The 23287-nt window shown below is 41.3% G+C and overlaps 1 protein-coding gene and 2 long non-coding RNA genes across 6 annotated transcripts in view; 1 reads left to right on the top strand and 2 right to left on the bottom strand.

Moving 5' to 3' along the window:
• LOC309872844 overlaps positions 1-23287 on the bottom strand; it is an 802828-nt gene that overhangs the window by 400298 nt on the left and 379243 nt on the right. The gene's annotated exons all lie outside the window — the stretch shown is intronic.
• On the top strand, positions 3233-5623 carry LOC309872831. Its single transcript, XR_014316123.1, has 2 exons — positions 3233-4860; positions 4904-5623. It is a non-coding gene; the product is annotated as an uncharacterized lncRNA (long non-coding RNA).
• Positions 5289-18132, bottom strand: CNBP (CCHC-type zinc finger nucleic acid binding protein). 4 transcript variants are annotated; one of them, XM_082747709.1, is made up of 5 exons: positions 17883-18132; positions 8146-8283; positions 7956-8048; positions 7573-7771; positions 5289-6381 (listed from the first exon to the last, which is right to left on the bottom strand). In XM_082747709.1, exons 2-5 carry the CDS (start codon positions 8267-8269, stop codon positions 6264-6266), a joined length of 534 nt encoding a protein of 177 aa, XP_082603835.1. In that variant the 5' UTR covers positions 8270-8283; positions 17883-18132; the 3' UTR covers positions 5289-6263. The 4 variants fall into 4 exon arrangements, with proteins under 4 accessions (XP_082603835.1, XP_082603834.1, XP_082603837.1 ...); XM_082747708.1 differs by having other exon boundaries at positions 7573-7776; positions 7958-8048; XM_082747711.1 differs by having other exon boundaries at positions 8167-8283.

Here is a 23287-nt window from a genome sequence, read left to right as displayed (position 1 = left end):
TATAAACTCTGACCTCTTGCCCTATCAGTTCGGGTTCGCTGTGTGGAAACTATCACCCCAAAATATTAGCAGACAAGCAAACAGCAATAGCCTGAAGAGTGTCATCTTGTCTGTGTTACACGATATAATTTGCACAAAGTTTCTGACTTTTCCAAATTAAAAATACCACCTGGAAGCACTGAATGAATGCCATTCCTCTAAGGAGCTTTAAATCAGCCAAAAGCCTTCTGACCACTCAACCAGGTATGATCAGTTCTTGATTAGAAAGCTCCTGAGAGGGGCACCTGGTGGCTCAGTGGGTTAAAGCCTCTGCCTTCGGCTCAGGTTATGATCCCAGAGTCCTGGGATTGAGCCCCCCATTGGATTCTGTTCCGCAGGGAGCCTGCTTCCCCGCCTGCTCTCAGCCTGCCTCTCTGCCTACTTGTTGATTGCTGTCAAATAAATAAGTCAATCTTAAAAAAAAAAAAAAAAAAAAAAAAAAAAGGCAAGCAAGCAAGCTCCTAAGAGTTCCAACATAGGACTGCCTCATAAATGTTAGGTGCAGTCAACTAAGCATCAGACATCAAGTACATGTGCCTATTGCCTACAGTTTTGTGGCCTGATCCAAGAAGTATAAATGTAGTAGGCATAAGGACTGGAGTTCCCCATTCTCCTTCCCGGTAACTGTCCCCCCGCGCCCCCCTGATTCCATCCCACTTGCATCCACTTTGAGGTCCCAGTGTCATAACACGTCTCCAATGACTTTCATTATTGGGGACACAAGAGGACATACTAACTGCAACTAAAAATATTTGAAATGAACCTAAGGGCAAAGGATGGTTGTTCTGTGAAAGCAAAGCAATGAAGGAGCCGCACTGAGGAAAGAAGTCCATCCCAGTCAAGTGGTCATTCACTGAATGACTTCTCTGCGCCACCAAATTATTTCTGCCCAAGTTTGGTCAGTTAGCAATGTTCTCTGGGGAGATAAGAGTAGGCAGGTTCTAGGACCTGGTTCATGGGCCATGCTACAGAGTAACCTCAATGAAACTTCAATGCTGGAAACCAAAACTAGGAAGGATCAAGACGAAAACACATCCAAACTACTTGAAATTGCTTGATCTCTTCAGGCCCATTTAGGAAAGGATGTTTTTACAAGTAAGTAATTAAGTAAAAAAAGACAGGCTTGTTATTTTTAAGAACACACTACAACTATCCTTGCCTTCGGATATGTAACAGCTATCTTAGGAGGTAAAATACTGTAGCTTGCTATCAGAACATACACTTGAAGATTATAGATAGCAGCTAAGTTCCTTGTAAAGGTTTGTTGTGCGGTTGAAAATGGACAGAAGGGAAGCAGTTATGTGTAATGAATGTTCTTTCCATTCTAACGCAAGCAAGAGGGCGCCTGGATGGCTCAGTGGGTTAAGCCGCTGCCTTCGGCTCAGGTCATGATCTCAGGGTCCTGGGATCGAGTCCCGCATCGGGCTCTCTGCTCAGCAGGGAGCCTGTTTCCTCCTCTCTCTCTCTGCCTGCTTCTCTGCCTACTTGTGATCTCTCTGTCAAATAAATAAATAAATAAATAAAATCTTTTAAAAAAAAAAAAAGAAAAAAAAATAAAGCAAGCAAGAAAGGGTAATTACACACAAATCAGTGTAATTAAGAGCATAAGCACAGGACTAGTTCTCAAATTCCAACTGCACCACCAGGACTATGACCTTGGTTACTTACACCAATGGTTTTCAATCCAGTGGTACCTGAGAATCATCTGGAAGCTTATAAAATAGAGAGCGCTCAGGACCCACCTAGACAAATTAGAGCAAAATGGCTGCATGTCTAATTCTAGAAGTTACTAGCTCCCAGCCATTAAGCCTGTTGCTAAGATTCACACTTCTCTGCTGCTTCAGCAGTTACCTGCTCTTCACATCAAGCACCCAAGACTCAAAATAGGAGCCCCCAATACTTCAGGTTACACACATGAAATGCAATGTTTAATCCTTCCTATGACATACCAGAGCCTACCACAAAAATGTGCCCCCAATCTTTTAAAGAATTTTCAGTATCATGGAGGTTTAACTTCAATGATCACAAAAAATACTCATACATATTAAGACAAACACATCCAAAACAGATAAAGCTGGTAAAAGACAAATATGCACTATAAACTTCACTCCCCTCAAACCTCAAGGTTTTACCTCTGGCACTTTAAGTAGACAAGGTTACAAGTGAACCTGAACCTGTACCAGATACCTTAATCTAAATGTTTTCTGGAAGCCAACTTCCCCAAAGTCCTATGCTACTCATCAAAAACATGTCCGTATATTGTAGTACAGTGCAGCAATGAACTCCCAAATTAAAACCAGTGTCACTACATTAACACCATCGCTGTTAATTCTTCATTGTAACACAGCACATTGATGGATAGGGAAGGGAATTTATTATTATCTACTGTAAAGAAAGGAAATCTTTTCAGTTGTCTTTTAAGTGTCAAAGCAGGAGCACCTAGATGGTTCGGTCAGTTAAGTATCCAACTCTTGATCCTGGCTCAGGTCATGATCTGGGGTTTTGCGCTCAGTGGGGAGCCTGCTTGAGAGTTTCACTGACCCCACCCTTGCTCACTCTAAATCTTCAATAAAATAAAGTTTCAAAGATCACTGAAATTAACATTTTAAACTACTACTTAATAGGATCACCTGGATGGCTCAGTTGCTTAAGTGTCTGCCTTCAGCTCAGGTCACCATCCCAGAGTTCTGTAATGAGGCCTGCACTGGGTTCCCCTGCACAGCAGGGAGTCTGCCTCTCCCCTAGCTCATGTTCTCTCAAATAAAATCTTTTAAAAAGCCAACTTAATAATGTAGCTTTAGTATGCACATCTAAGTTAAATGGAATGCACAATTTGAGTATTTTGAGAGTGTATGCATGAGCAATGGGGTGGGGATGGGGACACAGGTAGAGAATTTTTTAAAAGATTTTATTTGACAGAAATCCAAGTAGGCAGAGAGGCAGGCAGAGAGGGGGAAGCAGGTTCCCCGCTGAGCAGAGCCCAACGTGGGGCTCAATCCCAGCACTCTGGAATCAAGACCTGAGATGAAGGCAGAGGCTTTAACCCACTGAGCCACCCAGGCACCCTGAGGTAGAGAATTTTAAGCAGGCTCCATACCCAGTGCAGGACCCTGAGAGCACGACCTATTTTTTAAAATGTAACCTCTCCAGGGATGCCTGGGTTGCTTAATTGATTAAGCCACTGCCTTTAATTGATTAAGCCACTGCCTTTGGGCTCAGGTCATGATCCCAGGGCCCTGGGATCGAGTCCCGTATTGGGCCCCTTGCTCAGCGGGGAGCCTGCTTCTCTCCCTGCCACTCTGCCTGCTTGTGCGTGCACTCTGACGAGTAAGTAAAATCTTTCAAAAAAAAAAAAAAAAAAAGTAACCTCCGAAGCCCTATGTGGGGCTTGAACTCAGGACCCCAAGATCAACAGTTGCATGCTCTACTGAGCCAGCCAGGTACCCTTCAATGTATGGATTATTCTTTTAACTATTCTTTATTAGATTCTTCAAGGTAAGTTTGTAGGCAAGATTTCCATCTGATCCACTCCTGTTGAAGCAGCTTCAAGAGGCTGAAAAATTATTGTAGAAGCAAGCAAAAAGGCAGCAAAACTTAATAGGGATGCAAAGATGAAAATGTTAGACAATGTAGAATTCCTTGCAGCACCTCCACTTATCCTTCCATCATCCCCTCAACCCTTGGTAGGAGAAATCCTTGCCCTTTTATCGACCTGGCAGGCATAGGACTCTCAGACCTTAAGAAATGGGGGATTGCTAAATTGCTAAATTTGGGATTTGCTAAATCCCAAACCAACCCCATTTTTGACAGAGCTGGTCTATCAAGGCAATATACTACTTACTATCTGAAAATGATTTTTAAAAAGTTGCTTAAAACCAAGGCTCATGGGTGGCTCAGTTGGTTGTTGGGTGTCCAACTCTTGGGACTGAGCTCAGTGTCAGCCTCCACACTGAGGAGTCTGCTTCAGAATTCTCTCCCTCTGCCCCCTCCAATAAATAATCATTTAAAAAAGTCTTACAACAAATCCTTCCTTGCTACAGGAACTTCTCATTGGCTTTCAGCAATTAGTTTGAATTCCCTAGAATACAAGTATTTTCACGTTGTACTTGCTCAGTCAAGATCAATGCAACTAAATGCAACCTTATGAAAGAACACTTATGTGGCCTGTGAATAGGCCCTCAGTTATGCGTATCAAAGGGCTTTAAACAAAAGGCTCCTAGGTACTACAAATGCAGGACAAAGAGCAGTTGTGTGAAGCAAAATATCTCACTGCTAGGTTTTCCAACTTGAGGCTGGAAAACCTCGGGGGGAAAATAACCCCATGCGTACCACCCCCTAAACCTGAATCTACATTTAACAATATTGCCTTTGAAAACAGGTCTTCCTTTATGCTATCTTTTCCTTGCAACAAAAACAAAAATTATCAAGACATTTAACATGTCTAGTTAACATCTGATATATATCATTTGCTCAATACAAATATCAAAGGAGAAAGAAACTTGTTAGCTTGTATTCATGAGTGAAAGGACCTACATACCAGGACCAACATACCAGGGCTTCACACTTTTTTACTTTGCCTCCTTTTGACTATTAATGAGACCAAGTAGAAATTGGCACAGCACAGCTTAGACACCAACATCTTAACCTTGCAATGGTATAGATAAAAAAAAATGGACTACCTGGGGAAAACAATATATATCCAATGTGAAGAACCACATGGCAGTATGAAGGGGAAAGAATTAACTAAGTCGGGAAAGCATAAACCACTAACTACAGTTAGTTTAGCTGGGGGTGTGGGGGACCAAAAAAAGAGGACATAGTGTGGGGGAGGTATACTTGCATAGGTGTAGGTTCCAGACTCTAGGTAGCTGTATTTCTCAAACAAGTTAAGCTTCCACTTATGTATGCTTATATGAGCTTTGAACTCCTTTATGAGTTTGTTCATTAAACCAAGTAATTTCTAAGGTTTGTCTCAACTCTGTAACAATCTTAGAGACAAGAAATGAAAAACATTTCACATCCTTGTGATGCCCAGGAAAAATATCACATGTTAAAACATAACAATGGCATTAAAACTATCAAGAATGAACATAGAGGTAAAGGGCAGCACTGTAATGGGTTACAAAGGTTATATTTTATATCCCCTGCATAACAGGACACCAAAGGATCTATACTTCCTTATAATAGCTGTTTTTCATTATTGAAGACATGACTGGGTTAGAACACAAAGAAAAGTCCAAACTGTCAGCTTTTAGTCCTCCACATTCCCCTCTTTAATATGGCATTTTGCACTATATACATTAATGAAAATTTGAAACAAACAAAAAGAACTTTAGTCAAACTCCCCTTCCTCCTCCAGCTTTATTGGATAGTTTAAAATTACATTTCTATTTTCTAGGACTTCAGTTGCTTTTTCCATCTGACTTTTTAAAAACTGATTACAGCAAATGAAACACAGTTGTCTAAGTGATATAGTATACAAAAATAACATCTTGATTTCTGTGAAAATGCATTTCTCTGCAATTCCTGAATAACTCCAAATTATGCTAACTCTGAGCATAGATGTTTACTCTGGGTTTTAGATTTAGTCTTTGAAAAAATGTGTTCTTAACCTTTGCCATCACCTTATGTATATCCAGCATCAACGCTGTGATGGAAGTTGTTCCTGTTTAGGCCTTTATCCCGATTTTTCTCGCACAGCCATTAACACACATTTGTCTTTTTATTTTGTTTACTCCCACTCAACTGTATGTTCTATGTAGGGCCTGATACAGATGTTACTTGATGTTATTTAATAGCTACTGAGGTCAGACAATCCAAGGCCATCATTATGCTAAAATTAAAGTTATTTATGGAAGCTCATAAATACTTCCAGAATTGGTTTTACCTCCTACATGGGAACATATCCAAGAAACCCAGAACGGGCTTACTGGTCTGACTCAACTCTTCCCATTCCTCAATCCCTATTCACCAGTGGCGCGGAAAGGGGGTTCTTTAACAAAGCATTATACATAACACCTCTACCAAACTAAACATAAACTTTTTTTTTTGTAGTTAAATGCAGAAAGTCGATTTTTTTCCACCCCTTTCCTCCTTTTACACGGCAAGTAAAGCTCACTGGCCTGGGAGTAGCCTCTATCTGCCAACCTTTGGCCAGTGAAGAGGATTCAGAGAAAATAATACAACCATCAATCAGAAAAAGGAGGGGCGACAAAGGAAAATAATTAAGCTGTGGCTTCAATCGTGCATTCCCGTGCAAGGTGCCCTGACTCGCCACAGCGGTAACAGTTGACTTCACTTGTCTTGCTGCAGTTGATGGCTACGTGACCAGTTTCACCACACCTTAAAAAAAAGAGAGAGAGTTTTCACAATGTACTCAGAAAATGCAAAACTGTACTGGAGCAATAGTAACTGAGGAACAAAAAGCATAGCAATGAAGCAATTCATTTTTTTCCCTCAAGAGTCTCATTAACCCCTAAATTAAGAGCAGAAACAGGAATTAAGTAACAAAGCACTCAATTATGCAGCTAAAGGCATAAAATTAGAATTTTCACCATTAACAGATCCACCAAAAACACCAAAAACAGGGACACCTGGATGGCTCAACTGGTTAACCAACTGACTTTTAATTTCAGCCCAGGCCATGAGCTCATAGTCATGATATCGAGCCCTAAGCCCCATTCTGTGCTGGGCATGGAACCTGCTTGGGATTCTCTCTCCCTCCAAAATGCTAAAATCGGGGCGCCTGGGTGGCTCAGTGGGTTAAGCCGCTGCCTTCGGCTCAGGTCATGATCTCAGGGTCCTGGGATCGAGTCCCGCATCGGGCTCTCTGCTCAGCAGGGAGCCTGCTTCCTTCTCTCTCTCTCTCTCTCTGCCTGCCTCTCAGTGTACTTGTAATTTCTCTCTGTGAAATAAATAAAATCTTAAAAAAAAAAAAAAAAAAGCTAAAATCAATGACATTGGCTAAGATGTACCTTCTTCTTAAGTTGTACTTGAGTAATCTCTAAACCCAGGTAGGACTCAAAATCATGTCCCCAAGATCAAGAGTTGCACTCTCCTCTGAATGAGCCAGCCAGGTGCCCCAAGATGTACCTTTATACAAATTAATCTCTTAAGATTTCACTGGTAGATACTTATCAAAACTTTCCAAGTTTTATACCTTAAATATGTACATTTTATTGTATGTTTTATCCACAAAGATTTCTGGTTGTAGGACAGAGTATTTGTGTATGGGAATTAACAGTTTTCTACAATGCCTCTGAAAACTCCAAATTACAGCAGAAGAGTTCTTATTTTTAAATCGTTAAAAGTTCCAAAGTTGTGTAAGTTGTCCAGCTGCCATAAGCCACAAGCCTTGATGGCAGAACAGTGACTCGTGTACAGACAGGCTGCTGGTTACATATGCTGAAAATTATCATCATCTGGTCACAGCCAACTTTCAGTAAATGGTCCCCAAGTCCCTTCCATTTATACGTAACTCACTTCTAAAATAATCTCTGCCACAAGGCTTCCTCTAGCAACACTCTAACTTACCTATAGCACTTCACTTTGGTGCAGTCTTTCTGAATGTGTCCAAATTCTCCACAAGAATAGCACTTTTGCTCATCCGCATGGTCACAGTCACGAGCCAGATGGCCTGGTTTGCCACAGTTGTAGCAGCATTGCTCTCGCTCTCTCTTGGGCTCCTTGCAGTCCTTGGCAATGTGGCCACCTCTACCGCAGTTATAGCAGGCTTCAACAATAAGGAAAAGAAGCAGACCAAGACTATAAAACCTTTACAAAACATTGCTTTGTTTTAAGCCATACAATACAAAACCTCAAAGGTATTAAGTCTTTCCCAATGCTATGTGCAGCAGTAGTACATGCTCACCTCTCCAAATTCTACAAGAGTATGAAAAGAAGTGTTAAATACTTACCATCCTCTTGAAGATCACAATCCTTGGCAAGATGACCAGACTCACCACAGCGATAACAGATGTCTGGAAGAGATGAGGAAACAAACTGGAAACCTATTTTGGGCAAAAACAAAAGAATTTGGCTAATTAGGCCAGTCTTGATACTAATAAACACTGAAGTGCTTCAAAATTTTTTATTCGACAAAAATACCTCTATCCGAGGTAAAACCACCTCTGCCACGGCTTCTCATTCCACGACCACGGCCTCCACCAGTAGGGCATTCCCGGGCCCAATGGCCAGATCGTCCACACTTGAAACACTCATTGCTGCTCATGGCTGCAGTTAGATCTTCGAAATATTAAAAATGACATTGTTAAACTACTTGAAATTACTTTTAGCTTTTACTGCCCTTTTAGTGTATTTTTGGATAATTATTCTGAAGGAAGCCAGCATATATACTGGTTAGAAAAAGGGCCACACAACTATGTACTTAGGCATCATATGCCTATTAAGAAATACAGTAAAACTGAAAAAATGCAAAACGTTTTGATATAATTTGATTTTTAAAACCATTAAATTATGAATATGTGGACTAATACAAATGTTATTCAGTTATTAATGGGGTGAGAGAATGCATATCCATATAAGAAATAATAGTATCTCCTTCCAGGTCTAATTTAATGGCCACATTTTCATGGTTACAAGCCAGTCAACTTTATTTTGAGCAACTGGTTATTTAATGGTCATAAAATCGGAATAGCTCAAAACAACAGAACCACAGTATGTACTTTGAGAGTGAGGGGTAGCTAAAGAGAAACTTTCTAACTTTAGCATCTAACAGTGCCTGGTTAACCACAGCACTTGTCTGCAGACTCTTTACAGCAGACATGTTAAAAGAAATGCAGGATATAAATTTTCTCTAGAAGATACAATATGTTAAAAATATTAGAAAAACAACAAAAGGGTACACCAAAGTATCAAAACCATCTAAAGCCCAGGACCTTTTTTTTTTCTTTTATTCTCTTCTTTCCCAATTTTCCTGTAGTTTTACATTTCAAACAAGGCTATCTGGAATGTCACAACGGATTCCTTTATTGGGTATTATTTACAAGGGGGCCAAAACTCCCACTAAAGCAAATGAATTTTATACTACTTATGTAACAATCTAAAAATAAACAGGAACTATTCCTGGAATAGAATTGTACTCCTAGGAAAGTGGTTTTTAAAAAACAAATTAGCTCAGAATAATGCAGCATAGTAACTTCCACATCTCAGTATCTTTACCCTATTCCCAGTGTCAACCCATGGTACACCAAGTTTTTTAACTACCCTCTCAAAGATAAGCACCATGATCTAGCAAAACAACTAAGACTGACTAGAGAGTGTAATTATCCAAGTCAACCACAGTACCAAAATTCAAGTGACAGTGAAATGCTAAAGTCCCCCCTCCCCACCACCCTTTACCAGTTCATTGCTAAGTTATAGAGAATCCACTAACTAAAAATTAAGCTAAGTTCAGTTTCAGACGTTTCCATTGTCAAATATTCAAAAGAACTCAATACTTACCCCAAGTATCTACAATCAGATTCAGGGTAAGTTTTCAAAGGGATCTTTTTATCAATTCCTGCTACTTGCCATATAAACACATTACCAAAAATGGGCTGGGGGGGGGGGGAGGACAGGCAGGGACCAGCATGGGATACTTAAGAGTTAGTGGTTTCAGGGGTACTGAGTGGCTCAGTTAGGTGTCCAACTTGTGATTTAAAATGACTCAGGTCATGATCTCATGGGCAGATCAGCAGAGAATCTGTTTAAGATTCTCTCTCCCTCCCCACCCTTCAAATAAATCTTAAAAAAAAAAAAAAAGGTTAGTGGTTTCAGGATACATAATGCACATTTCTAGTCAGAAGAAAGCAGCCAGGGGCACCTGGGTGGCTCAGTGAGTTAAAGCCTCTGGCTTCGGCTCAGGTTATGATCCCAGGATCCTGGGATCAAGCCCCACATCGGGCTCTCTGCTCAGTAGGGAGCCTGCTTCCCTTCCTCTCTCTGCCTGCCTCTCTGCCTAATGTGATCTCTGTCAAATAAATACATAAAATCTTTAAAAAAAAAAAAAAAAAGGAAGAAAACAGCCAATAAAGATTAAAAATGTGTTTTTGCAAAGCATGAGATTACATTTGCTTTTTTTTTTTTTTTTTTACTAGTATTTGCCTTTTAAGTCATATAAAGTACTGGTTACCACCAAAAAGAAGAGTTAGGATAAAAAAATAATAAAAAATAAAAAGATCACAACAAAGAGCTGCTTATGGTACCTTGAACCCTCCTTTTCATTTTGTATCTTCTCCAGTTTATTATAGCCAGACCAATTTAAGCACATTTAACTACTGCTGTCAATGAATTCTTTGCACAAAAATGATCACTTCCTTTTATAAGGTAATACAGGCAATCTGACAAGTCCTGAGTATTTTATCATTTAATATTTAAACAAGAGGGGCTCCTGGCTGGCTCAGTCAGTTCAGTGTCCAACTCTTGATTCTGGCTCAGGTCATGACCTCAGGGTTGTGAGGTCAAGCCCTGTGTCAGACTCCTCCTACAGCAGGGAATCTGCTGGAGGTTCTCTCCCCTGCCCCCCCACACTCACTCTCAAATAAACGAATCATAAATATTATATATGTATAGGGCTCCTGGTTGGCTCAGTCAGTTAAGTGTCCGCTTAGGCTCAGGTATGATCTCTGGGTCTTGGGATCAAGCGCTGCTGGTCTGTAGGGAGTCTGCTTCTCCCTCTCCCACTTGTTCATGCTCTAATAAGATCTTTTTCTTTTTTTAAGATTTTATTTATTTATTTGACAGAGAGAGATCACACACAAGTAGGCAGAGAGAGAGAGAGCGAGAAGAAGCAGCAGGCAAGCAGGCTCCCTGCGGAGCAGAGAGCCAGATGCAGGGCTTGATCCCTGGGCCATGGGATCATGACCTGAGCCAAAGGCAGAGGCTTTAACCCACTGAGCCACCCAGGCACCCCTCTAATAAGATCTTTTAAAAAATTACATTTACTGATATATATGTAAACAAGATTAACTTGTCTTTTAAAAAATATCATAATCATATTCAATACACATTTCTTTTTTTTTTTTTTAAGATTTTATTTATTTGTCAGAGAGAGCGAGCGAGCAAGAGCAAGCACAGGCAGACAGAGTGGAAGGCAGAGTCAGAGGGAGAAGCAGGCTCCCTGCGGAGCAAGGAGCCTGATGTGGGACTCGATCCCAGGATGCTGGGATCATGACCTGAGCTGAAGGCAGCTGCTTAACCAACTGAGCCACCCAGGCGTCCCTCAATACACATTTCTTTTTTTTTTTTAAAGATTTTATTTATTCATCAGAGAGAGAGAGGGAGAGAACAAGCACAGGCAGACAGAACGGCAGGCAGAGGCAGAAGCAGGCTCCCTGCCGAGCAAGGAGCCCGATGTGGGACTCGATCCCAGGACGATGTGGGACTCGATCCCAGGACGCTGGGATCATGACCTGAGCCGAAGGCAGCTGCTCAACCAACTGAGCCACCCAGGCGTCTCCCTCAATACACATTTCTAAAGCTACTTTCAATCACCCCTTTAGACTGATGCTTTAAAAGAACACTTTATTCTATAATAAACTACAAAAGAAATATGTTACAATGAATCATCATGTATATAAAGTAGGTTTACTTTCAGCATAGAAATGCGAGTTTAAAAAACCACTCAAGAACTGATTTCTCTGGGTGCCTGGGTGGCTCAGTGAAGCACCTACCCTTCTACCCTTCAGCTTGGGTCATGATCCCAGGGTCCTGAGATGGAGCTCCCATCTGGCTCCTTACTCAGGGAGCCTGCTTCTCCCTCTCTGTCAAATAAATAAGTAAAAAGAAGATACCACCCCCCCCCCAAATTGATTCATCTATGTGTACAGTTTTTCATGAATTGTTTCTCCATTTTGTCTTATCTCAATGCACAGGAACCAGATCCAAAATGAACAGGAAGAAAAAGAAATCACAGGAAAAGTACTTCTGGAAAGAAGACAATTAGTTAAAATAACATTTAAAGATTAAACACTACACTCTACTTCTTCTCCTCACCCTAATTCCTAATTGAAATTTGGTTAAAGTGTAATCATTTCTATATGAACCACAAATTATTTAGGGAAAGCAGTATTTCTCCATTTAGACAGTAATTAACAACTCTACTAAAGAGATAGGCAACTTTATACACTTTAACTAGTTTTAGATATTTGCTTTGCCATCAACAAATTTTAGTCTCACAGAATTTTGTTTACTGGAATAAATCCAGGTCAAAAAACAAAAAACAAAACAAAACAAAAAAAGAAGTCTTAAAGGGAAAGAAACATTTCATTAACATCCCAAAGACCCATCATCAGTAGGCCATATGCTTTCTCAAAGTTCTTCCCAGTGGGCTTAGGTAATGTATTTGCAATCTGCCTTCTCCCTCTTTCGTCAAACCAATCACAGTCAATTAGCTGTTCTACATTTTCACTTAGTCTCCTGTGATAGATCTGTCTCATCAGTAACATTAAACCAACTGATTCCCACTATGTTTTAGAGACCAATCATTTATCCTAGAAGAAGGTCCCCTTACTAATATTCATCTTATATGCAAAATGTAGTTAATTAAAAGGTCTTTATAGAGAATTATATGCTATTCCCTATGAAAAGAGGCAGTAAGGTAAGACCGTCAAGAATTATGGTTCTGTGATTCTCACTGCCTATGACTACTCCTGGCTGGAATTTTGCTGTACTGTGCTGCCACTGCCCTCTCCACCTGTCACAACCTTTTCCAACCTTCAATGGCCAACTCAAATGCCAACTCTTATAAAAGAATCTGACCACATCTCCTAGACTGGAACTCTCTTTCCTATTAAAGCTGACAGTACTTTATTGGTATCTGTCTGATGACACTACTATATTGACTTTTATCATATTCCTGAGGGCAGAGAACAAGTAATTCACCTTTCAATCACAACACCCCATACAATTATCCTTTTAGTAGAAGTTACACTCAGTACTTTAACTGCTTCCGGGAAGGGGACAATTAATAATCAGGCACCTGGGTGGCTCAGTGGGTTAAGCCGCTGCCTTCGGCTCAGGTCGTGATCTCAGGGTCCTGGGATCGAGTCCCATGTCGGGCTCTCTGCTCAGGAGGGAGCCTGCTTCCCTCTCTCTCTCTCTCTGCCTGCCTCTCTGCCTACTTGTGATCTCTCTCTGGCAAATAAATAAATAAAATCTTAAAAAAAAAAAAAAATAATCATTTGCCGAATGAAACAAACTGTTTCTTGTACAGAGTCAACCCAATCTAACCAAGTACTAACACCTAAATTCTTGCTATCACAAGAGTTACTGCACCATTAATTTAAAGTAACAATGTAGGGGCACCTGCGTGGCTCTGTCAGTTGGGCATCTGCCTTCAGCTCATGATCCCAGGGTCATGGGATAGATCTGCAAGTTGGGCTCCCTGCTCAGTGGGAAGTCTGCTGCTTCCTCTCCCTCTGCCCTTCCTGCCCGTTTGTGTGCTGTGTCATAAAATCTTAAAAAAAGTAAAAAAAAGGTTATGTATTTTTAAATTATGTTCTCAATGAGGATGTACTATCACTCTCAAAAAATGTTTATTTCGGATTATCTAATAAAATTCTATTACTCCAGGAATTCACAATCTACTAGACCTCTAGTATTTTATGGAATGCTACAAGACATATCTACTAATAAAGATAAAAGACAAAATGCTGTATTTTCACTGTTGCCAGGCAGAAGGAGAGCATGTATTTCCTTCTTTTTGCTGCTAAAAATCATTGCTTGTATCTACATGGATTATCACTGTCACACAGTAAAGATCTGGAAACTCTTTTAACAGGTAAGCCTGGGTAACACCTGCTGTGTTACCTCAGACAATTTAAAGTCTGTCCTTTTCAGGAAAAAAAATGATAAAACTGATCTGTAATAAGGATTGTTACCAGGGATCTTGTCCTTAACAGGTGTCCAACTTAAAAACTTTATGGGTTTATGTCACCCGTTTAGTCTTTCTACTCTTCCCTCAATTAAGTTAGACTGCCTACAGGTGGATTAGAACCCAGTGCAATGCCTATAGAGCAGCTTACAACAGGGCACCACTCTGCTTATAGTCAAGTTTCCCATCTCGAAGTCTACTTCCTAAATGGAATGAAGACGTAAGAAAAATTGGGTAATAATGCCAAACGACTTTATATTTCCAACAACAGAAACCAGTTATTTAGTTTCCACTTCACATTTTCATGACGCAAACCAGCTTAAAGAAATGCAGGAGGGGTGCCTGGGTGGCTCAGCGGTTGAGTGAATACCTTCTGCGGTCCTGATCCCAGAGTCCTGGGATGGAGTCCTGCATCAGGCTCCCTGCTTGGCAGGGGGCCTGCTTGTCCCTCTCCCACTCCCCTGCTTGTGTTCCTTCTCTCACTGTGTCCCCGTCAAATAAATAAAATTTAAAAATCTTAAAAAGAAAAAAGAAATGCAGGAGAATGTGGCATGCCAGGCAGCAGTAAGACAGTCAAGATACCACTTGAAAAGACCGAAAATCCACTGAGAGACCATATATAATTAAGAGGTCCGACTATTTTACACTCATCTAGGCTTAAATTCTGGAACTGATACGAAAACATTATTGATTATACTAACTTGTCTTTATCAATGTAAGTGTTCCACCATTTCTGATACTAAGTACAAAGCTAGTAAACTACTTAAATCTTAACAGCACACTTTCAAGACTAACAATGTGAATCCCAGTTAAGACCCTAACTCTGGCTATAAATGTATTTAAATAAGTAGTAACGGGCAAGTGGGGGGGGGGTGACAAGTTTTTTGTGGATCTGGCTCTCTATTGCTTTACATGGTTTTCATAACCTAGCTGTTGTGTATCCACATTTACTGTATCTCCAGTTATTTCCCTTAAGTGTAGGGTTATCCCTGACTCATTCATGCTGCTGACCTAACTATATCCACATCATAGGGGAGCTTTTGCCCCTCTGAAGGTACTCATCATTATGCTCTAATAAATCAGTTCAGTGTTCCAACATGGTACTGAAACACTTCAGACCCTTAAGATAGATAAACTACAGACAGAAAGGAAGGAAGCAAGTTACGCTGTACACTGCCTGCATTCTGGCCAGAATAAAGGAGACCAGAGTTTAATACTGGGAGTGATTCTGGGTTTTCACCCTGGTTCCTGCTCTGATTACCCCAACGGGTTTTAATAACTAAATATCTACTATGACTCAAAGGTTAATAAACATATTACCTGTAATCCTTACAACTCTGCAAGTTAAGGTATTCTTGTTCCCATTTCACTGACAAGGAGACTGAAGATCTGAGACTGTGTTAAAACATGTTAATTTGTAATGCCAAAAATCTTTTTAGGTAAACTGAAACTAGAACTCATCAACCTTTTAAAAACCCACTGTCATGTATTAATTTATTCACAGTATACCATCACACAGCTTTCCTGAATTTTAAGCCAAGACAGATTTTCTCAACCTTCTTTGTGGTAGAACTTAAAGAGTGTCACCACAGAACCAAAGACTGGCAACCTGATTTCACCAGTTAACAGCCTCATTTGTAATTATGGAGCCACTCCAGGTGAGCACTATACTACACTTTCATACTACTGCTTATCAGATTCTACCTACTTACAACTTAAATTTTGGTGGCCACAAGCTCTCACTTTATTATTCCAGCAGTTCTTCACAACACAAAAATGATGCACAGCTTACTGAATCCTCACAAGCATGCCCTTACTGCAGCAGCAACTGACACTGCCAGAATAGGAGTTCTATTAAGTCAGACAGTAGGGAAAGAGCATTCTCCACATAGCAGACCAGGATGCCTTGGCATCAGTCTTCTGGCTCTCCACTTACTGTCAGAAGGCTAGGAAGAGGAAAGAAGCCAACAATTTTTAAAAACTCTCTCTCTCTCAAGGGGGGGGGGGGGGAAGAACTGCAAAATCTGTCTTGTGGTCAAGTGCTTAGCTAACAGACCATTCCAATTATTCAAACTGTAGTTCTATCGCTTTTAAGCACCAATCCGGTAACTTCTCATATACATACCACATATTTTTATTAGATTTTTTTAAAAAAGGCAAAATAATCCAAAGTCATATAACCATTTACAAAACCCATTTATAATATCTTAAAGAAGAGATCCAGTTGTTCAAACGCTAGTGTAATAAATGCCCTTTGGTCTTCCACTGATTTGGCTCAAAATATTTGACAGAAACTCTACATCTGTTTGAAACACATTACCTCCCATCAGTATGAAAACGTGGACCTTTAGGCTGCTAAGACCCAAGTTTTCCAATGTGACACATGCAGATAAGTACACAAACATAAACTGTTAGCTTTAAAAAAAAAAAAAAAAACACCCTGCTGCCAAGAGTTGTGATTTGGAAAAAATTTTAAGTCCTTAATTCAGCCCTTGGGAATCTAATAAATTATTTTTTTATATTCCAGTACAGAGAGCTCCTTGTAGACAAGAATCAGGCTCAACAAGCTAAACACAGCGTGTACATAGATACATCGCTTTTGATTAAACCATGATCAGAGTGATCTTTTAAGCACTGAAAATGACTGCTCTGCAGAAGGAAAAAAAAGCCTAAGAGGTAAGAATTTCATCTCATACATCTTTTAAAAGCCCGCAAAATGGTACATGCAATTTATAGTGTTTGGGCAAAAGTAACCAAGTTGCTATCTTAATTTATGTTAACTCCTCCATGCGGAAATTAACTGGTTATATTTCTTTCAAAAATGAGATCCAACAATAGGAAAGAAGGAAACTTTTTTTTTTTTAAATTTGTATACTCTGGGGTATGATGAGGATGTAGGATGTAAATTTATCCAGACTCCTGGCTTCTTACCTTCTCTATGGCTCTTTCTGGATAATGACTGAAACACACTATCCCAAGTCACAGAGCACTACTGAGCAGTATTTGCTTTTTCTAAGACCTCCAAGATCAGATGTAGTCACTTCCTTTGGAAGTGCCCTGTGGCTGAGAACATGTGGTTAACATGTGGCAACAAGCATATGCTTTACCCATAATAAAATCAACACTCAAACCCAAATGTGGGCAATTATGTCGTCCTATAATAGGTTTTCACATTTGGAATATCTAGATGGGGACTGGTCCATCAACTTTCACGTCTCAATTTCAAATTAAGTTGTATTTGTTTAATCCACGAAATGGTTGGATTTCGTTGATTCACGGAAAGCAAGACCTATCTACCTCTTTTTTGAATTGCAATGTTAAGAGAAGTAACCTAGCATTTGAACCACGATAAAAATTCAAGTATGGAGAGTACGAATTTCGAAGATTCTCAGGCCTTCTGGCGGAGTATCCCACCACTCTAAACCCAAGCGCGTCTCCAGTGACCCTTTTCTTAGCCCATCACAACCCTTGGCACATGGCCCGCCAGACCCACTACCCCAGCACATGGCCTGCATAAATACCAAAACCCATCCCCCCCTCCAACCACACCAGGGTCCTTTTCCCACCACACAGCCTCCTTCCAAGAAGTTCCCGCCAAATCGACCCTCCGGCCAGCATTCCGCGACCCTCGAAGTCTCAGGGCCTCAGTCCCAAGGGCGCACGGGCTGGGGCCTCCTTTGCTGTGAGGCTGCGGCCTGGGGTGCGGCCTTGGCTCTGGAAGAGGCCCCGAGGCGCGGCGACCCAGCTTCCCAAGACGGAAGGAAAGGCGGCAGGGACGCCCGACTGCGGCAGACCGGAAAGCTGAACATGAGGTGGCGGTGGCAGCCGAGTTTCCCGCCTGACGCAGCAGCAGAGCAGGCCAGAGTGCGGCCGCCATCGCCGCCTCACCGCTCCCAACCTCTCCGTCCGCTTCGGCCAGGGCCCGCACCGCGACTTCCCCCCAACCCCAGGCCCCGCTCTAGGCCCTCACCTTCAGCGTCTGAGCGGGCCCGCAGCGGCGGAGACTCGGACGCAGGTCTGTGAAAGGAGGTTCACAAGGTAGCGGCTGTTTATTTTCAGGGTCCTTGCCTGCGCCACACGCGGGTCTGCACACGGCCCCACACACGCCGCTGCGCACGGCTCTCCTCCGTCTCGCCCACGCGGCCAATCAGCACGCGGAGCTCCGCCGTCCAATCAGAGCCGCCCCAGAGGAGGGCCGCCCAGCTTGAGCGCGGCGCCGGGCGGGGCGGGCTTCTACCTCCGCGCGCCACGGCCTTTCCCGGCGTGCCCTGCGCGCGGCCTTTCCCGCCCGGAACCCCAGGTCCCGACCTTTCTTGGGCCCTTTCCGCTTATTCCAGGCTCCACCCCACCCGGGGGGAATTTGGGTGTCTAGCGTTGTGAGCTCTCGCGGCGCCTGGCGACCAGGGATGCTAGAGGGCGGGTCTCAGTGAAATGGCTGTGATTAGCGTGGGATCAGGGAAAATCCCTACCCCTTTTGGGGCTCAGAAAAAAGGGTCTGCTCGGAGACCTCTGTTTGGGATTTTCAGAGCTAGGACCCATTTCCTAAAACACACATCTCAGTTTAGGGAAAGGTCGCGGCAGCCAACTGACAGAAGTTGCTGTGGCTGTAGGTCACAGGCCCTAAGTTTTGTTTTGGTTTTTTTTGAGCCTAGGCAGAGCCTGGAAGCCCTGATGCTTAAACCTCTTAACAGATAAACTAGCACCAACAACGCTCACAAAATGCTCCCCAGGAGGGAAAGGGACCTGCCCTGCGGAGGGTGTGAAGACTCCGAAGGAATGGCCCTGAGACTTCTCTGCCCCACAACACACCTTGTGACCATTTAACACATTGATGAGTCACATTCCCTGCGACTCAAGGGGGTCACACGGAGTGCCAGGAGATGCATCTGGCCTGGGCTATCATGTTCAGGAATGGCTTTAGTTGAGATTTCGTATCTTCTCCAAGAAAGGCTGGATACTAGTCATAGATATAAATTATTGAATGTGAACTAAAATTTCAAGACTTTTGTGTACCATCTTGAAATGACTTTTGTTAAAAAGAGGAGAAAAAATTGAAGACCCTCCCCCAGTCTCTTGAGCTCTAAAAGCCCTGAAATTACTATAGTCACCTATTAACTTAATATGCTCCTCAAGGTTGGTAAGCTGCCAAGTTGTTGGCTGGTATATCCCAGAAATTTACTTTTCATTCCTTTAATGAGCATCTTATTTGAAATTAATTGCACAGATCTATTAAGATGTTAAAACCGTCATAAACAGTCCTTGTTTGTAGCATTAGTTCGGTGAGTAGCTGTGAAGACTTTACCCGTCCTTTGCCCTTGGTCTCATCCCATTGAATCCTCCCAGTCCCCAGGCTGTATGACTTTTGAAATCATGTTGGTAGGAAGACACAGTGGTTAAGAGCACAGGTGTTGAGAATAAGGCATTAAACCTGGATTCAAATCACTAGTGCTTAATCACTGTATAGTGCATTTAGCAAGTTGTGCTCAACACAGCGCTTAATGAAGGATAGCAATCATCAGAGTGAATCACCTATTTCAAGGGCCAGTGATTTTTTTTTTGCAAGCTTTTTTTAGCCAAGAAAATTAAAGTAAAAACATATGAAAATTCAGTTTGAAAGGGTCCCAATCTTCCAATAAGATTGAACTGCCTAGCAGTTTGTATATCGAATTATATAACACCAGAGTTACCAATAATAACACTGTTTTGTGCTTACATGGTTTTATTACCAAGAAGCTTACTCAGCTTTATAGATTTCCCCTCCCTAACTGATTAATCTTTATAATATCTCCAGGTAAGTAGTAGTGCGGCATTTGCAGACACTTAAGTAGTGATTTCCTAAGCCCCAGCAGTGAGTCAGTATAATGCAAGAGGCTAAACGAAGGAAGTCCACCTTGTATGCATCCAAGCCATGCCAGGAAGACTAGTTAAATTATCATAGTAACCATCAATTCCTATTTTTTTTTTAAAGATTTTATTTATTTATTTGACAGAGAGAAATCACAAGTAGGTAGAGAGGCAGGCAGAGAGAGAGAGGAGGAAGCAGGCTCCCTGCCAAGCAGAGAGCCCGATGCGGGACTCGATCCCAGGACCCTGAGATCATGACCCGAGCCGAAGGCAGCGGCTTAACCACTGAGCCACCCAGGCGCCCCCATCAATTCCTATTTTTGACCTGATTTTTATTTATCATTCCAACCACAGCTTACATAAATGTTTGATATTTATTATAGATGCAGGGACAGAATGTTCCTAATGTTAAAAAAATTTTTTTAAAAAGAGGGTGGATGTAAAATAGACAGTGGACATAAGGTTTTGCAGGTTTCAAAAGACTAAAGTGGAAGGAATGGAAATGTAATGTGGTTTTTGCTGTTTAGCTCTGGTAACAGGTAATGGCTCTTCTCTACCTGGCATCCAACTTTCTGCAATAACTATTACTATTAACAGAGCCACACTGATCATGAGGCATTCTGTCTCCAGAGGTTTATGATGGAATTTAAGTATACTCGTTTGTGTTTTCTGGATATGCCCTTGGGTATACCTATTTCACTAGAGATGCTTGAAAAGAAGAAAGGAAAAAGCCAGCCTACTCAAAAGATAAACTGCCAACTATATATGAAGAGTCCCTCCTCTAAAAATATGTTTTCTCCCCCTCCTCCCTTCCAGTATTCAGTCTTACCCAGTCTTTCCCACTTTTTGTGCTCAGCACTGTTAACTGTTACAAAGATAACTAGCTCAGATGTAGACCTTTCCCCAGAAGATCTTGCAAGATGAAATGGACCATAAGAAAGTACTAAGTCGGGGTGCCTGGGGGGCGCCTTGGGGGGCTCAGTTGGTTATGTTTGTGCCTTCTGCTCAGGTCACAATCTCAGGGTCCTGGGATCAAATCCCGCATCAGGCTCCCTGCCCAGGGGGGGCTCTGCTTCTCTCTGCTTCTGTTCTCTCTCTCCCTCTCTCAAATTAATAAATAAATCTTAAAGAGAAAAAAAAAAAAAGAAAGTATTAAGTGTCCTGAGGGAGGACCAGCTAAAATGCTATGATTCAGCATGATTCAGGATTCCTTAAAATGAGTAGCAGTTGAGAAGCAAGACCTGCCAATTCTTAATTTCCGCTGAAATGCCCAATTGCATAGTACATGCCTTAAATTCTGCTGTCCAATGGAGATGATATCGTATATATCTTCCTAAACCCTCCATGTCTTGCTTTCTCTGCCTACCGGGAAAGAGTCCCTGTGACTTAAATTGGAAAATATGCAAATAAGTTTAAGGAGCATAAATCCTTTCACCATCTCCTGTCTTCTTCTTAAAACAGTTTACTAAACTAAATCCTGAAACTGGAATCAGTTAATCTAATAATAACTAATAGTACATATAAAGTTCTTTAACAGGGCCTGGCACAATTACTATAAAAGTGTTATCTACTATTCTTGTTATTATTATGGATGCTTATTATATGCCAGTCATTGTTTATGACCTCTTTTTAGGTTTACACAAAACCTCTATGAGATATGTACTTTTATTATCCCCATAAGGAAATAAAATTCCAGAGAATTCAAGGATTCTGCCAAAGGTCAGAGAGTGAATAAATGACAGGACAGGCTTCAGACAGAAGAAGCCTAAGTGCTTAAACACAAAGCTTCCAGCCTCCCAGTAGTTATCGAAACCTAATCCTACAATTTCCCATTGACTCCTTAAAGTGACAGTATAGGGAATACTAACGGATGATAAGGAAAATATGAAACACTGACTAATGATTTAATGAGCTTTCCATTAGTTGGCTTTCTCCTCTATGACCCCAAATTGAAACTATCTCTACTTCTGCAAAATAACTGGTAAGAGAACATCATTCGCAAATAGTTGGGTTTTTTTTTTTTTTTTTAAGATTTTATTTGTTTGACAGATCACAAGTAGGCAGAGAGGCAGGCAGAGAGAGAGGGGAAAGCAGGCTCGCTGCTGAGCAGAGAGCCCCATGCGGGGCTTGATTCCAGGACCCTAGGATCTGACCTGAGCCAAAGGCATAGGCTAACCCATTGAGCCATCCAGGCACCCCTCGCAAATAGCTTTTAAAGGTTCGAAGTAAAACCATCCATTTTTTTCTTAAAAGAAAAGCAGATGCATTCATATAAAAAAGTAACTCCATATGGATCACTTTCATTATTTAAACTTTAAAACAGGTAGTGAATGGCAAATCACAAAATGTCTTAAGTTGTTTTTTGAGAGAGCATTAAAAATGTGATCACCTGGCTCTCATAATCTACAGAAATAATGTAATTGACTTTTCGAGGTTAAATTGAAAAATAAGTACTATATAATTGGATGAATTAAAATCTAACATCTAAAAGAGTATTTAGCCTAATCTCAGAATATTTCATCTAATCCCCTCATATTTTTCCTCATTTTTATTTTTATTATTTTTTTAAAGATTTTTTAAAAAATTTATTTGACAGATCACAAGTAGGCAGAGAGGCAGGCAGAGAGAGACAGGAGGAGGAGGCAGGCTCCCCGCTGAGCAGAGAGCCCGATGCGGGACTCGATCCCAGAACTCTGAGATCATGACCTGAGCCGAAGGCAGAAGCTTTAACCACTGAGCCACCCAGGCGACCCTTTTCCTCAGTTTTAAATGAGACAGAGACCTATAGAGTTACCTAGAGTCCCTACAAGTCCCTAAAAGAACTGATGTTTTTAAACATGAGCAAATCAGAGTCCCACCCACATATCATAAGGAAGGAACAACTACTTACGCTTATGACCTGATTAATCCAAGTAACCTCAATGGTGATAAGAAAAGGGGAGCCCAGTGCTCGCTTCGGCAGCACATATACTTAAAATAGAAAAGGAGAGCCCAAATCTAATACCCTACACTTGTGCCTTGTGTCTCCAGCCTTTTTCTCTGGAAATTAACTCAATGGTCATTCTCATTTATAAAGTAGTGATAAACTTATGAGTTTAACAAGGATGAACAAATAATTTCTAAATCTTGGGACATGTACTTAGACTTCAATATAAGAAACACTAACTTGGGGGCGCCTGGGTGGCTCAGTGGGTTAAGCCGCTGCCTTCGGCTCAGGTCATGATCTCAGGGTCCTGGGATCGAGTCCCACATCAGGCTCCCTGCTCAGCAGAGAGCCTGCTTCCTCTTCTCTCTCTGCCTGCCTCTCTGCCTACTTGTGATCTCTGTCTGTCAAATAAATAAAAAATTAAAAAAAAAAAGAAAAAGAAACACTAACTTGAAACTCTGTATGTTTATACTAGGAAAATGCCTTTCAATTATGAATTGTAACTACAAAAGAGAACATTTGAAATTACACCTGGCAAAAGAATAGCTTTTAGGCAATTAGAATATCATAGACACAGCTAATGTTCCCTTTATCCCTCCTTACCC

The sequence above is a fragment of the Mustela nivalis genome (assembly GCF_964662115.1).
Source record: "Mustela nivalis genome assembly, chromosome: 1".
In the NCBI taxonomy this organism is placed as follows: Eukaryota; Metazoa; Chordata; class Mammalia; order Carnivora; family Mustelidae; genus Mustela; species Mustela nivalis.
This window is presented reverse-complemented; position numbering and strand designations above follow the sequence as displayed.